The 16,726-nt window shown below is 43.0% G+C and overlaps 1 protein-coding gene and 1 pseudogene across 1 annotated transcript; both read right to left on the reverse strand.

Moving 5' to 3' along the window:
- The window catches only part of LOC139639458 (AT-rich interactive domain-containing protein 3B-like), a 49,750-nt pseudogene extending 42,639 nt beyond the window's left edge, over positions 1-7,111 (reverse strand).
- Positions 7,112-8,051: 940 nt separating this feature from the next.
- On the reverse strand, positions 8,052-16,189 carry fam219b (family with sequence similarity 219 member B). The gene is made up of 6 exons (XM_071513556.1): positions 15,997-16,189; positions 15,127-15,235; positions 13,805-13,898; positions 13,557-13,634; positions 13,255-13,306; positions 8,052-11,572 (listed from the first exon to the last, which is right to left on the reverse strand). Exons 1-6 carry the CDS (start codon positions 16,069-16,071, stop codon positions 11,423-11,425), a joined length of 558 nt encoding a protein of 185 aa, XP_071369657.1. The 5' UTR covers positions 16,072-16,189; the 3' UTR covers positions 8,052-11,422.
- Between the last annotated feature and the right edge of the window lie 537 nt (positions 16,190-16,726).

Consider the following 16,726-nt stretch of genomic DNA (forward strand, 5'->3'; position numbering starts at 1 on the left):
AAACGTATTAATTCTTACATGAAGTGCTCCAGGTATGAACTCTGTGGATTCAAAGAAACACAGCAAAATGTTAACCCCAGAGGCTGCGTCACGTTATGCATTTAAGATGAAAGCTGCTTTAGTTTGACAAATGTATGACATGAGAATAAGGACAGAGAGAGAAATAGCCTGCCAGCCATGGTGCTAAAAATAAAGCTGGAATCAGACACCTTTAGCCAGCTTAATCTGCATTGAGATCAGTGTTGTAGTAAAGCGGCCAAATTTGGAAATGAGGTTAGCCATTTAGTGTCCAGACCATTAATCACAAATGCCATTAGTAATAGCATTTTTCAGTCATGAAGTCATTTCACATGACAAATGCAGGCCCTGATGAGGGACTAAAGAGATTCAAACGTATAAAATGGCACCAAGAAGAAAAACTACAAAAGCTGAGGGTCCCCTGTGGGTCAATGGGACATTCAGCAATTTAAGTAAAGGTATCATGAATACTCCACAAATACATGTAACAAGAAAATGACTTATTGTAGGTGAACACTAATTTTTCAAGACAAATACCGCTTCAATAGATACACGCAAGGTCAAGGACCCCCATTTGTGATTATTTTGTTCCAGGGACCCACATCTGAGAAGCATTTATTATCCGAGATGTGATTTATTACAGGATTCAAACTGTCTGTACTGTAGGTGGAGAGATAACAGTGGGGAAAGTACAGCTTTGGTCAATCAAGCCATCACAATACATTTTCTCATGCTGCTCATTGTCTAGCGAATAAAGAAATAGAGACATTTAAGTATTTCTAATTTTTCAGTACAGTTCCACTGCATTAACAAAATATGCTAATGACCTCATTACAAATTCACAGAATTACTACAACAGCCTTTTAAATAAAAGGCACTACGAATGTTCTTGCTCTTTGTTCAATTGACATGCATGTTTCACATTTTGACACGCTTTGCCAGGCAGTGTAATTGATTTCAGCATTGTGATCATTTCCACTCAAACCAAGCTCAATTTTCCAGTTACTGGAATATTATTGTTGAGAGATGGAAATAAAGCCATTAATAGCTCACTGGCTAGAGCATGGCATTGCAATGTCAGTGTTAGTGGTTCTATTCCCTGTGTAGCTCAATGGGTAAAGCAAGGTGCTAACATTGCCAGGGTTAGGGTTCAGTTCCCACTGGGGCCACCCATACTAAAAATGTATGTACTCATGGTAAGGCACTTGGGATAAAGCATCCACCAAATGGCAGACCTTATGTTGTTTCAAATACTAATTAAGACAATACAGGTCTTTATGTTAGGTACACACTCCTGTTTCTTATTATGAGTAAGCGCCGCAACACATTTTAATGGATCTCCTTTTGACCTCCATTTGAAGGGTTTTGGACAAACAGGGTTCTGACTGTAACTCCAGCCTTATTACATCAGCATAACAGGAAGTCCAGTAAACCGATAAGCCTGGCTCAAACGGAATAAGACAAACTAAACCATTTAAAACCCACTGACAGTTGTGGCATGTGAGACGCCAAACAAGAAGTTTCGGAGGGCAGAAAGCGGATCAGGCTGGAGTCTCCAGCTGTGTGAGGCACCAGGCGGCGGGGCCTCCTAGCTCCCACCGCAGCATCGCGCAGAGATACGGTGGGATACGCTTCTCACACTTCCAGCGGCCCTCCCAACCACACTCTAGCGGTGGGCCGATGCATCAGGGTACATTTGTTCCACATTCCACTGTCAAAATGCATGAGCCCATCTGCTAAATACAATGTCCTCCTCATTTATCATAAATGAACCATAAACGAGGCCAAACATTCCTGCCTCTAAAAGCTCACACACAATCGGCATCGATCTCTGCGCTGCAGCCGTGCAGCTCCCCACTTCCTGGCTGATGCGTTGCTGGGGCGACAGCTAAATTATGCAATAGCATTGGCTCAAACAAACAGGTTTCGATGCCTGGGCAGCAGCGGCAGGGCTCAGGGGTTAAATGATGTGATGAGAGTCTCTCTCTCTGTCTCTCTCTCTCTCTCAGCTTAGTCACCATTCTACCTCTGTGATCACAACAATGCAAATGAAGACTTGCTCTGCTCTGTTCGCTGCCTCCATTTTGTCTCATTTGTCAGGAGGCAGAGGTGCATGGGAATAAAGAGCGTGCGAACACAACGAAACTGGTAAACCGGTGAAACCAAAACCACCACAGCCACCACCAACCCACCTGTAGCCTGCCCTAGAAGGCTTCTCAGTTACAGCACTGTACAACGGCCAGCTGAAGTGTTGCTGCCGCTCCCAGTGGGACCTAAGACACAACCCATGGTCTCCGGGCATGATTAAAACTCTATTAATCACACAGGGATTATCAGGGGGAGAGGAGGGGTGTGTGAATGTGTGTGTGGGGCCGGGGGGAGGAGCGGGGGAGATTACAGGGGTCACCCAGCCTCTGTCCCGCTGCGGCGGAGGCCAGAGTACCGAGGCCGGCCGGCCAGGGCCAGTTGACCCTCCCCAGCTCTCTCTCCACGCGACGCCTTTGTCCGTCCCCTTATTTGACAATTATTTACTCTGCTGTTTAGGGCAGGGCCGAGGTCACCGCACATACATCACTGACACAAAAACACTAGCTACCCGTGTCTGTCCACCCCCATCTGACCTGTATGATCCCTCACCACTCATACACACTCCAAACACTCATGAGTACAGTACTCCAAGATGGGCTAATCAAATGCTTGTTCGAGTGTTGCTGGGTGAAGATCATTACAGCCAATAGATCTATGTGTTACATTATTACTACAAAGATGTATCCTGGTTCTTCTTTGTCATATCTGCGACATGTTGCACATGTTCCATCTGTTGTCTGGGTGCTGTGACTCTGACCCCTGCACTCCTTACCATTAGTTGCTTGTAATGTTTGTAATCTAGGAATTTAAGTTCATTCTTCTGTTGCACTCATTGTAATTTGCTCTAGATAAGAGTGTCAGCTATATTCCTAAAATGTGTCCCTCTATAGCTCAACAGATAGAGCATGGCAGGGTTATCGGTTTGTTTCCTACTAGGGCCACCCATGGCACACTTAGTACTGTAAGGCACTCTGAATAAAAGCCTCCACCTGACGGCATTGCCTACATAAAATGTAAATGTTAATGTAAATGTTCTGCTGTACAGCCACTTTAAGCCAGTCATCCCATCGCCCCTCTGCCACTGCTTTTAGAACATAATAAATGTACTCCCCCCCACCATTATGTGGGGACGGTATTTGCGGCATCTGCCGGGCTTGTCTCTGGCCTCTCGAAGACAATGACATCAAAAAAAACAGTTCCCCTGCCTCCACTGTCCCCCTCCCCCTACAGCGGTGCAACCTGAAACTGCCTGAAGAGATGAGCCGTCATTAAATACTGCAGAGCTGACATAATGACAGGAAAGATAAAAGAGAGGAAACAAAAAAAGGCCAGACCAATTCTCGTCCCATAATGCCTCCCCCAACCCCCAGGCTCAGCCCGCCTCTCCTAATAAAAGACACTGGGCCACAGATAGGGCCCTGGTCAGCTACAACTTTGCTGCTCTGATCTTCTGTTCTGACACAAGGTTCACACAAAGCACGGCCACCTCGCAGAACAATACCACCCCTCTCTGTCTGACACCTTTGGAAACAATAAGCAGCCTAAACAATGCAGTCAAACTCCACTGCATTCACTTTCCACTGTGGTACAGTGATGTTCTTGATAACCTCCGGCTGCTCTGGCCGACCGGCAGATCCCCGTGAGAACAGAGGCTGTTCTTGATCCACAATAATAATAAAAATACTACTGCTACCACCGCTAGTACTCCGCCTCCTGCCACTATACTACTGCCTGCTCTCAGCGTCTCTGTAATCCATGGCTCACTCTGCTTGTCATTTCTGAGCTTCCCTGTCAACCATCACCCCTGCACTTTATAAATAGACAGTAATAAAATCCTGGCACATGATAGTCCAGCACCCTCAGCCCACTGATCAGCCACACATACGTCCTCTGACACGGCCCACTCTTGTGCAACTAAGGCTTTTTATATCACCCAACTGCTGCTGGGCTCTCTTCAAGCTGCTACTTCCCTAGCGCTGATGCTAAACCACATGGAGCCCGGCTTGGCTCCCAGTTAGCATTCCAGCATTCTGTAACACTGCGGTGAGGCAATATTTACCTTCAAGGGAAAGTGCACTTGGCGCGCAGCCGAAACTCTTGAGGGGGGCGTAAGGCGCTGCTACTGTGCACTACCTCTAACCCTCCCATCCCCCACACCCCCCCCCGAAAGCCTCGTGCTGACCCGGCCAACCACCCGCAGCCTTGCAGCAGCAGCCCTGCCCTGCCTGACTCCGCTACCTGGATCAGGGCCAAACCAGAGCCTGAGCGGAGCGCCGAGAGGGACCGAGAGTGAGGGAGAGACACACACACACACACACAGAGAATGAGAGCGCAGAGCGAGAGAGTTAGTGAGCGTGAACGCATTGCGCCCCAGCCTGGCCCACTGCCAGGACTCACTTAGGAGGATTTTTAGCCACAAAAGCCAATGGGCGGTCAACCCTCCACAGAGATTTGAAGTGTCTCACAAAGATACCGCTTGAGAGGTTGTGCCACGGCCAAGATTATGCCGTCGCTCACAGCAGGGGGCCGGGCTGAGCAATCAAACAAAACACAAGACGGAAGAGTGGATAATAGTGAAAGGCATTTCCTCTCCTGGTGACACTAAACGACAGAGGGACATCTGTGTTGTGATTACACAGCTCTCTGTTGACCCGCTGCATTTAAGGAGAGATAGCACAACTTTGATGCCAGATTAGGGGCAGCAGAGGGGAAATCTTCAGAGATAATGTCCAAAACTTTTTCAGATGGGGCAGTTCTGCTTTTTCATAAACATGTCAGGCAGACGACTTTGAAAAGACACATGGTTTAGAGGGGTGTGTTTTGAAGACATAACTAGGAACAGACCAAAACAGGAATTGATGTAATAAGGAGGAAACGGTTTGGCAGGAAGCCAAGGCGGCACGCTAACCTGTTTGAAGTGATCGTCGTAGCTCCAGTCGGCCTGTCCGTTGGGGGAGGTGGCGGAGTGGGGCCCTGCAGGAGACAGGCCCTCGTCGGGTTCCTGCTTCACTCTGACGGGGGGCGACGCCGCCCGCTGGGGGGCCGACGCCGCGTAACTGGCGAACGGACGGGCCGGGAAGCGGGAGGCGCTCTGCTGCAGAGCGAGGGTCTGCTTGCGGAGGAACTCCAGGCCGCTGGCGCTGCTCTCCTCCTCGTCGCTGCCCTCATCCCCCTCCATCATCTCCTCGTCGTCGTCGTCGTCCCCAGAATCCCGGCCCCTGTCCTCCTCGTCCTCTCTCTCCGAGTCCACGCTGCTCTGGTTGGACACCCGAGGGGGCAGCCCTCCGCCGGGGACCCCGCCAGCCAGGCCCTTGCCCATGAAGCTGGCCCCGGAGGCCCGGGCGGCCGCCAGGATGGCCTGCTGGGCGGCGACCTGCTGGGCGTACATGATGTGGGCCTCTCGCAGCCTCCTCTCCTTGCGCTCCATCTCCAGCCGGGCCTGCTGCTGGCGCTGGAGCTGCTCCATCACAGCCTCCAGCTTCATCCCCCCTGTGGAGCCGCCCTGAGGAAAGGCACTCCCCACGCCGGGCTCTTGAGACATGCTGGGCTGTGGGAGGAGGAGGAGAGGGAGGCATGGATGACCAACCATAAACTGAAATCTAATTACCCATTAGATCTGGTTATATAGGATCAAATGACATCACCCTAAATCAAAGCTAGAAGGGAAACAAAACTGTGGCGAACATGAACACAGCATCCGGCCACCACTATTTTCATTTAGTTGATGTAGTAAGCTTGCTAAGTTGTAACTCCTTTACTCATTCACTTGAGTCAGTGTTTGAACCAGGCTACCCTTAGTTCAGCCCCACTGAGGCAAAAGTTAGAAAATCAGCATCATCACAGCAATAAATCTGAACTAGATTTGCTGATATAAACAGTTGAACTGGTGTATATACTATGGTGGCGCAAGTTATAAACATTTGCATCTAAAGTAAGTCTGCGAGTCTAAACACACAGACGTGGGCATGTGTGAAAGCAGAAACAATGCAGCAGCATTAGGCAGGAAAATTCACTAACAGTGTAACCAATATAACCAGGCTCAACAGCCTCACCAAGTACACAAGTCAAACCTTACAAAAAGGTAGAATAATCCTATAACACATTTTAGAAGGATACTACACAAATATCACAAAACTCATATCATGCAGCCACTATAAGTAAAAAAAAATACAAAAACAGAAAATGCTATAGTAAGAAAGAAAAAATACCATAAAGTATGATAAGGTCGCTATAAACTCACTAGTGAGTACCACAGACACACTGTAAATCCCTAGGAATAGCAATAGGAATATTACAGGTTATTTTTTTTCCATTACGCAATGCTGATGCAAGTTTGAACGTTGTTATCAAAGCAAAGTATGCATACTTGAGTAGCCTTTTACGCCTTCAAATAGCCTCCGGTAGAAACCAGTGATGTAGTGTTAAGTAAAAAGTAGGGTAAACTGACCTCCAGTCATCATAAGGCAAACAACCGCCAGTAGAAACACAAATCAATTAGACTGTCAGAAAAACATTAATTTATACCCCTCTCCCTGAAAATGCCCTGTGCACACAGCCTATAACTTACCATCAGTAGAAGTATGTAGCCCTAGTAAGTTTCAGAAGGATACTATACGAACACCACAGTAAAACTATAAACGTTATGTAATATCCTATAGGAATACTATAGTGATACCATAGGCGACAAAAATACCATCAAGCACCATAAGGTCACTATAAACTCACTATTGAGTGCTACAGACACACTGTAAAACCCTACAGGGATATTAAAGTGTATTTTATCTTAGGGATGTCAGCCTAAAATGGTGAGTAAACTATTCCACAATTTAAAATGTGGATAAAGTGAGTTTAAGGTGTTTTTTAGCCTCGACTAAATCCCTGGCAATGATAGGAGAAATAAATTAGGACGCCAAAGCGGAGTCACAACTCACCATTTGCGCCTTGCTGCTGCCGGAATTGTCCACCATCCCTCCTTCCTTGGGTTTATCCTCCTTCTTCCCTCGTTTCTGGCACTCTTTCAAACACTTGTAAACACACGCACACACACACGGGGAGAGAAATACTGTGCATGCACCGGAGATTTCAGTTGATCCGCCCGGCAGGAAGGCGCAAAATGCTCTCTTCTACGCGACCTCTCCAAATTTGGTTGTATCGGTTTCTTTTCTTTTCCCAATTTTTTTTTCCTTGTTTCCTTCTTTAATAGAAAAGGGGACCGACAGGAAAATGGTCCGATCTCATATCTCGGAAAGCGTTGAGGTAACTCCCTTCACTCGTTTTTTTTTTTTTTTCCTCCCCTTCAATTGACACCCCCCGCCCGGGCGCACAGCAGCATTAGGGCCCGCCCAGCGACAGCAACAAGTCTCACAGCCTTTTACTTTATTCCATTTTTTTACTTTAATCCGTTGTTGTACTTGTCATTTCAACTTTGTTTTGCGTTTTAGTATTTTTGTTTATTTATAAGGATATTCAATAAATAACTAACAATAAAAGTAGATACAGCATACACAGTAGCTAGGGGTGCATCATATTAACCTTAAAGAAAACATTCATCAATTTCACAGCATTCTTATTGCATTGTACTTATATAGTGTCGGATATCCTGGTAAAATATCAAGAATAGCCTTTTAAATGTAAACATGCATTTATGAACATGTACTGTATCCATGAAAATAATAAAATATACTCAAAGAAACTATAAACAAAATTCCAGAGTTGAGTTTCATGATGGCTGAATACTTACACCCCATGCAAAATGCAACGAGACCATCACAGCCCCAGATGTCTTATTAATGGAGGATAAAAGGCTCTCAATGCTATCTATCCAAACACTTACCTGGACAATACACAGGGCCTGTTGCTGCATTGAAAAGGATGACAACAGGCCAGCTCGCTCTGTATTATTATATTGATCAAAGCTACATAACGTGATAATCATGATACTGAACTGTGTAAATCAAATAGGACAAAAACCCAATGTCAGATTGCATAATGAGGTGCTAAAGGTGTTGCATTGACAGTACAGCATGGCTACACTCTGCCCCCTTGTGGAAATAAAAAAGTATCACCGTGGTCAAAATGGTTACTGTCTTGACAACCAGATGCAAGCAATATGATATAATGACCATAATGGCAGGCCCCATTCACATACCACATCTGCACACAACCACCTTTAAGACAGGAAATGATTCCTAATAATCATAATCACAGTGTTACACATGTCAAAGTATAGATAACAATTTTATTCAATAACGTAAAACAATAGACAGTATAATCAAATAAAAAAAGATTAGTGTTTCCCATCTTAAAATAACAATTCAAGTTATTGCATTTAGCACTCAGTAACACTTGGTATATTGTCACAATGTTAGTTAATAAGCAGATTGTCCCCATAGTTGCATAGTACAGGCGAGTCAAGTGTACTTGCTACTGACAAGTGGTGTTGAGTGCAATATTTATGTACATTTACATAAACAGCATGGTGCAGCATCAGGGCTGGGGTCAATACACTTTAAATTCCATCAACTCATTTACATTTAAAGCATTTAGCTGCTTATCCAGAGTAGAATAAGCCTCAGTTCCTAAATCACTCACATTATAACCACTAGTAAGGAGTGCAAGGGTTCCAGAATACATTATATAAGAGAAATCAAATTGCACATACAAACCACAAAAACATTTACAAATGGCAGAGCATTCATTCTCAATTATTTTGCAATGTTTTTGTGGCAAAGGTTTTTCAAAATTTGAATTTTTGGTGAAATGCTCTTCCTGGATTTACTGACTGTGAATTGACCCCAACCCTGTGAAGTCCCAAATCAGGGTTCCTACACATTTTCTATTACAAAAACTCACTCTTTTCAGACCTTAACTTTGAGTTGAAGATTTAGGTTTTTTGGGGGTGTTCAGATGGGCAATATGACGTTCAGCTAGGCCACACTGCTCTATAGCTGAACGTTATTCCTCACAACAACCAATATCACAATATGTGAAACGACGATGGGGTGTGTAGCTACATAAAATGTGCAGTCATATATACAGTTCATCTGGACTGAAACTGATATTTCTGCACTTTTCCAGATTTTTTGTGCAATTTCCAAAGTGTTAAAGATCTGGAATTTTATTTTTCATACTTTTCCAGATGTGTGCAAGAACCCCAACCTCTAATTCTTCCACAAATCTGCTCTGAGACAGCTGCTCGCTAACACTAACCAAATAACTTTGTAGTTGCTCCCTCACTCTCTCACTCACACACACACTCTCACACACTCACACTCACACACACACACACAAGGTCTCCTGAGGAAGTGATCACAGTCACTTGCTCTGATATTGAACAAAGACAGTATTCTTCAATGCACGGTTTCAAAATCAACAGCGTTAAGAAACAGTGGAATGCAGACATCAAATGAGTGATGAAAACACACACACACGCATACAATTTGCAGAGTGAAAAAAATAAAACAAAAATAAAAGGCTGAATCATTTTCAGCACATCTGTGTGTCTAGTGTGTTACTTTCCAACACGTTAGTAAATATCGACAGAACAAATATTATTAACACGTGGTGTAAAGTAACACAAATCTGTTATCCCAATCCAGAAACACTGATGTGTTGGAAATTATCACAAAAAAAATTATTTTCTGAAGAGTGACTTTGGATACTTTCCTTTAAAAGGATGGCATATGAAGGGTTATATTCCAAAATACTACACATTTTGGAGGAAAAAAATAATTACCCGAAATCCATCTTTCATAAGTTTCACTCCAAAATCCTTTATATCCATTTTTATCAATATTTAAAAATGCACATGATTTTATCTTCAAAAGTGCATCTATTTAGTAAGTAAAGGTCTTAAGATGACTCATAACTTTAACAGTAATCCATAATGTAACAGCAGGAGTCATTTTTGTAGTGGTGGATATTGCATTCTGGAATTAAACTCATTTCTACAATACAGAGAATCTAATCTGTAAAACTGTCACCAATCAAAGAATTTAAGTTACCTACTATCCTTTAAAATATGCCATAATGTAGTTTAATTTCTTGCCATGTATCATTTTGTAAAAGTACGCTTCACTCTTTCACATGGTGTACATCTCACTTCATCATATGCATTTCTCTCCAAGTATATCTTATGTAGGCAGTGGATGAGTGAGTCATTCCTGTGTGGGCAGTGATTACATTAATGACATCTTGAGTCGTAACATAATGAACTCGGTCTCCCCAGACACAACGCATCAAAGATGGACACATCTGAGGCTGCTGAAAGTGCCAGTATGTGAGCATGCCGGGTCTAACCTAAACTTTTCATCTGTGGTTTTGGACACAGCAACACACAGCTGCCTGACATGAGTACTGAAATCGACACGTAACATTAAAGCATCCATTTACATCAAAGTAAACATTGTAATATCACACTCAATGTAAGTTATGTTGCAGGGAACTTACTGAATAAACCAGTAACTTATTAAACTGAGCCACAAACAAATGAAGTGGTTTCATTCCAAAACGCTACATATCTAATTCTGAATAAAAAAAGATGGTTACATCCTTTGAAATGTCATTTTTTTGTATGCAAAAGGCTCAAGATAATTAACCTGAATAATATTGTCTAGTGAGGTTTACTTTCATGCTAGCAATCATTTTGTCAGAGTAGGGGTCACATTTTTCTTCTAAATGGTGGGCATCTCATTTTGGAATGAAACTCTTCAAATGAAGTTTTGAAGATAGATACTGCAGAAAAGGGCCAATCAATGCAACACTAGCCAGGGAATGTTAATGCTCAAGTGCGGTGTCAAATGACTTATTTTAACAAAAAGAGTAAAAAAATGGGGAAGGCAAATTCACCAAAGAGCTGGAACGCTAAAGCACAATACGCCATATTTGTATGCATGTACTGCATATCCCTTAACCATGTTGACCAGAGAGGATACGACAGTAACCAGCTCTCCATTGGGTCAATGAGTGCATCTCCCAAAAGATTAATCACTCTGCCACTCTATTCGGAGCGGAGGCAGGGTTAGCGTTTCGTGTAGTTCTATAAAAAGAAAAAAAGGTCAAGCTTTGGGGTCACAGTGGATAAGGCTTGGGCTGACGTCCATCCATGCTTTGATGTGTGTTGAGCAATCTGGGTGCACGCAGCCCTGCATAAACGGGGCTTAAACTTGGCTTCGGAGCTGGAGGTGCTCAGGCAGCGCAGCAGTGGGGCTTGGGTAACAAGGAGGCTTCGGTCACCAGTGGCTAAGGTCAGGGCGACGGCGGGAGCTGAGCCTTTGTGACAGAGCGGCCCGGGCACGTGCGGGCCACGGCGCCGGCATCACTGCATGGAGCAGGACGGGCCCTCGGAGCAGCAGCACACCGAGGAGCCCATGGCTTTGGGTGGAATCAGGTCCAGGTCCTCGTCGTCAGGGATCTCATCCAGACGGTAGCCGTCCTGCAGCAGCTGTCTGCTTAAGTCAGGATGGACCTGAGAGAAAAGAGAGAGACCTCACTGATCATGTTTACTCTCACAGAGTAACCTGGCTATTGGCCATACTCTGGTTAAGGTCTTATTTGGGCTAAAGGATAATTCTGGTTATTTTCAATCTGGGCCCTGTTTTCCTAGTTTTTGCCTTGACGATTGATGGTGTTCAAAATTTCGTCACTTGCTTTCATACCTCCAGACAGGGCCAACATAATCTCCAATAGTAGAACCCCAAAAGTGATTAAAACATGTCCGTTCAAGACAATAACACTCACACTGCAATGGGACATGCCTACATCTGATTTTCCAATTATCGATGATGTTTACTTGAATAACTGTTAGCATTAGAAAGTCATTACTTGTTACCAACCATTCTGGGTTTGTGTAGTTCAATGGACAGAGCAAGGCACTAACACTGCTAGGGTTAGGGGTGCGATTCCGACTGGGGACACCCATGCTAAATATATATACTCCTTGTACTGTGAGGCGCTTTGGATAAGATGTCCTGTATTTTTGTGTGTGTATTTATGGTATGCTGGGAATGCTACAGTTATGCAAAAAACAATGCAAGAAAACAGGTAAGAGTAAACTCTATTAAAAGGTAGTGCAAGAGTGAATAGCTTTTATTTTTTTAAACAAGCCTTGCAGCATATTTGAAATCAAGAAATAGCTAGAGGCTCAGTGTGTGACACATGAAGAACATTGAGGGGGAGGCAAAAAAAAAAAATACCCATGTATGAATGCATGCAAACACACACAACATCTGGCCCCATTTCCTTGAGTTTATGATATACCATCCCTTGTTTTATCTGCATTTGTGTTCTTTATTTTAGTTTCTTAAAACCACTTTATTAATGAATCTCACTTGAATGGGAGGGTTGCACCAATGTCACCAATACAAATTCCTATACATTTGTGTTTAGTGCATTAAATGATTCAGATTCTGGGTAAGAAGTGTGGAGGCTGCATGTGGCCTGTTGGGTCTCCATCACTGGTGTAAAACAATGCTTAGGGTCATTGAAAACAATTACTTTTACATAGGACTGCACAATTAATCATGTTTAGTGGCATATCACATTTCCATTTTATAATTAATAATTGTATTAATGTTGGCTTTTAGGCAATATTGAAAAATTGAATTTTAGACTACCCCTTGTAGTTGAACATAGTCAAAATACAGTACAAAATGACTTTGAATAAATTAATAATCACTACATCTCGCAATATAATCAGGATTGCGATTTGGTAACTGATTTTGGTAACTGTGATTACGGTTTCCCTTGTTATTCCAATGCAACATTTATCTTCTGATTATGCAAGGATATATGAGGTAACATTTTTGGATGCCCAAAAATTGGATTTTGCTCAGTGTTGTCTTCAAACCCAGATATGGAGGTGGTCAGGCTCACATTGTGATCTGAATTCTGTGTAATCTGGATTGAAGCAATGTAAAGAGATGGAAAAGGAGAGCGAGGACAACTACTGCAGACACAGTATTTCAATATATACAGCCACATGGGATGCACAACAGGCATTTTCAGGCCAAGTGTGGACATACAGAGATGTGGTTTAATAAAATCCCATCTTTAGAAACCAATCTCAAAATGACAAGTGGTAATCACAGCCATAGTTTTACAAGGTGGTTATTATAATTCTGAGAGCATCAGAAGAATGTCACAACTCACCTCAGCTGAAGAGTATCCTGAGGAATACTGCTCAAAATCTATCTCTTCGTCACTGTAAGGTAAAAATAAAAACCTGGGTTCACAATAGGACAACTTTATAATGGATCACCTGGAAATATGGGTTTATGGAAACTAGGCTTGTCATTACTTGCCATTTGACTTTGGTATACAAGTACTACTGTACTTGTATACAAAATAGACTACTGGCTCAGGAAAAACTTGTATTCTGTTCAACACATAGAAACATAGAAAGGAATGGGAATTCAGCAGCCCTTGCTCTTGTATAACCAGTGTAAGCTCACCTGTCTGAGTCCAGTGCAACCAGAGAATCCTCAGCATGCTGACTCAAAGCAGCGTAGCCCTTGTTATACTTCACCGTTCTAAAAGAAGAACCAGAAAATCTTGAAATCACCTCGACCAAAAATATCTTCATTCCATCATGTTCACATCACAAAAAAAAAGCAGCTTTCTCTCTCTCCCGCCTCTCTCCCTCTGTCTGTCTCTTTCCTTCCTCTCTCACCCCTTCATTCCCTCTCCCTCCTTTCCTTACCTCTTGGCTCCTTGTCTGGGCTGTTGCATCACTGGAGCTCCTGATGTGAGGGCTTTCTTCTTCAGTGCTTTCCTCGCCATCTCCCTGTGCTTTTCTATAAATAATCAGAATCAGAATCATAAAACCATATTTAGCCATACCAACAATTGGTAGGGGAACCCCCTATCTGAGGCTTTTTTGGGACCGACTGTTCGCACAGATTATCTGGTAGTGTGAGGGGTTTACAGATTCACTCTTAACAACCCTGATCGACTCGCAGACTGATCTGGGCTGCCCTGATATTTGATATTTATGACCTGACTTCTGCACGGGTCCTGAAATGTGTGAGGACCATAGATAGATTCATTCATTGCCAACAGCCAATGAGAGCTGAGTTTATACAGTGAGGTGAGGCAGAAGAATTCTATACTATTACCTTTTTTCTGATGAAGCCTACTCACCTGCAACTCTTATGAGATATGTATAACCCATGATGACTGGGTCTCTCCAGCCACGACCTTTTCCAAATTCTCTTTTTGTGTTGCTTATTTTTTTTCAGTGCATATTAACGGCACCAGGAGTCAGCAGGATAATTTCAGTTATATCCTTAAGTGTGTGATACCCTGTCCTTGCCTAATTGTCTAGTGTGAAAACATCTACTACTGAGAAGAAAACAATCTGTGAGATCCATCGATATGTGTGTGATGCAGTGCGTTTTCAAAATCAATTAGGTTTTTAAAAGTCTTCAAGTGTGTCCCCAGCCTCATGTGACAATGTAAAAGACCAAATTCACACTCACAGTTGCACGCTCTCTATAGGGGAATCCTCCCTGTACACAAGAGACATTTGCATTCTTCATGCAGGAATACTCCGCTACACTAAGTTTGGGATTTTAGATACCAAATGGATATTGGAATCAGAATCACATTAGTGAAGTCCAATAAAGGTGCAGAAATTTGTCTTGGTTACATTGCAGCAGAGACACTGACAACGTACATCTATGCAGTACATTTTCTGGTACGAAGACAACAGGACTTTGTATCTAAGCTGCTAAGTGACAGTGCAAGATACAGCATACTATGAACAGTACCACTTTCCATGCATGCAGCCTGTATAAAACTGCAGGAAAGTCAGCTCATCAGTGTCATATGACTTGAGCTCTGTTTTCCAGTACATTCAGCATTCTTCAGCTGTACAATTTTGAGAAGCGTGGAACAGAATGTACCATAGCTGAACCGGTGAAAATAACAATTAAGGAATCATGAAAGGAACCCTGAGCTACAGACAGGCATAGTAACTGCTTGTTTGTGTCTCTGATCGTGATGAGTCAAGGAATTGCATACGTAGTTTGAGGTGGATGGCTGGAGCTCTTGACATGATGTAAGGTCCTCTTTTCTCCACAGGTCTGATGCCTCCATCAGCGGTCTTGGGTCTTGTGCTGCTACTGGGCCCCTGAAGTTGCAGAATACAGGGTAAAATGAAGAAGAGTCTGTCTCTCATATTAGCAAATGTTACCCAAGTTAAGTTTCTTCATATGGTAGTTTGAAGAAGAGAGCATAGAGAGTGCTTTCATTTGGGTTTCTTAAAGTTCCTTTATGCCATGGCAAGAGCATATTAAAACCAACTCAAATACGTTCAGGCCACATTTTTCATGTAGTTTAGTGTGCCACTCCCTGATGAAGGCCACAGCACAGCCGAAAGGCAGTGAAGTGAAATAATATATGTTCTTTTGAACTGGTCATGCAATAAAGGCCTTTTCTTTTTTTTCATAGCCTTGGAACTCCTTCCTCTTCATAAGATAACTTTTTGCCCAGTGGCCACAGATCCCCAAATTCACCTGCCAGCTACAAGCTATAAGTTCCTTAAGCTATATAAGCTATTGTTTGGTTCCCTGTGATTGTTGGCTTCCTGCCTAAGTGGTTGGTAGAGTGGTTGCTAACCCTAACCCTCGACTAACCAGCCACAGCCAAAATGTACCAGTTCACCCTGTTTACATGAAAAGGTAATCAATTCTACGTGTTAATACACCTACTAATGGAACAGATATCATTTAGTCTCAATTAATTTCTTCTGAGTCTGAAAGCTTGTTCTTGACAATCATTCTCTGTGTATGACCCACCTACAGAGCTGTCACAACTGGCTAGGTTGGTTAGCTAGCCAACTGTCTAATGTTGACTATCTGGCGTTAGCCGGCTAGCTTTAGCTGACATTACCGTCAAAACTTGTGGCTCTGGTAGTGCATCCAGAAGAGTGTCCCTCTCCTGTTCCTCTATAATGTCGTTCATCATCTTGGCGTTAGTTGTCACACTTTACACCACAACACAGTCATGTTGACTGATGTCCCCAAGAGGAAGGGACTTTCTCGATTTCTTCAGGGGCAGGCACTTCAATTAGCCAGCTATGCTACCAGTGTCAAGCTAGCAAGAATGAAAAATAGAACGTCCGGCCGAACTTCCAAAATAAAAGCCTCATTGACGAACACCCGTTTTCTTCAGAAGTACAGAAATGAAATATTCACTATAATGTATTCAGTGATGAAAGTCACTTAATGGAAACACAAAAATGATATGGATGTGGTATTTCCTGAACATTGCACTTAACGTTAGGTCAGTAATGTAAATGTTTACAATGTCTAGTTACGTTACACAGATAACTAAAAATAAAAATATCGTTGAACTACAATAGCAAAACGAAAGAGACCAGCTACAATAAAAAAACAAATTAACAATGCTTTATTTTTCGTTGTTACAAAAAGTACGAGGGTAATGAATGTCAAGTTTTAATTTGACTATTGCATTTAGCAGAAGACGTTATATGTGTAATTTTAAATGAGCTCTATCTTACTGTATTGATAAAAGTTACTTCCGCTTCCGGTCAGCTATACGTCACTGACATCATCACGTCGCCATCTGGTGGCTGGATAAGCTCAGTGAGAACAGGCTT

This window comes from Centroberyx affinis, unplaced genomic scaffold (assembly GCF_046629955.1).
Source record: "Centroberyx affinis isolate AG114_WGS23_722 - 3 ecotype Tasmania unplaced genomic scaffold, CSIRO-AGI_Caff_v1 ptg007319l_1, whole genome shotgun sequence".
In the NCBI taxonomy this organism is placed as follows: domain Eukaryota; kingdom Metazoa; phylum Chordata; class Actinopteri; order Beryciformes; family Berycidae; genus Centroberyx; species Centroberyx affinis.

Coding starts and splice junctions, on each gene's coding strand:
- fam219b (XM_071513556.1), bottom strand. CDS start 16,071: ATGATGAACGACATTATAGAGGAACAGGAGAGGGACACTCTTCTGGAT. Junction 13,635..13,804: donor CCCAGACAAGGAGCCAAGAG/GTAAGGAAAGGA, acceptor TTCTTCTTTTAG/AACGGTGAAGTATAACAAGG. Junction 13,307..13,556: donor GTTGCACTGGACTCAGACAG/GTGAGCTTACAC, acceptor TTTACCTTACAG/TGACGAAGAGATAGATTTTG.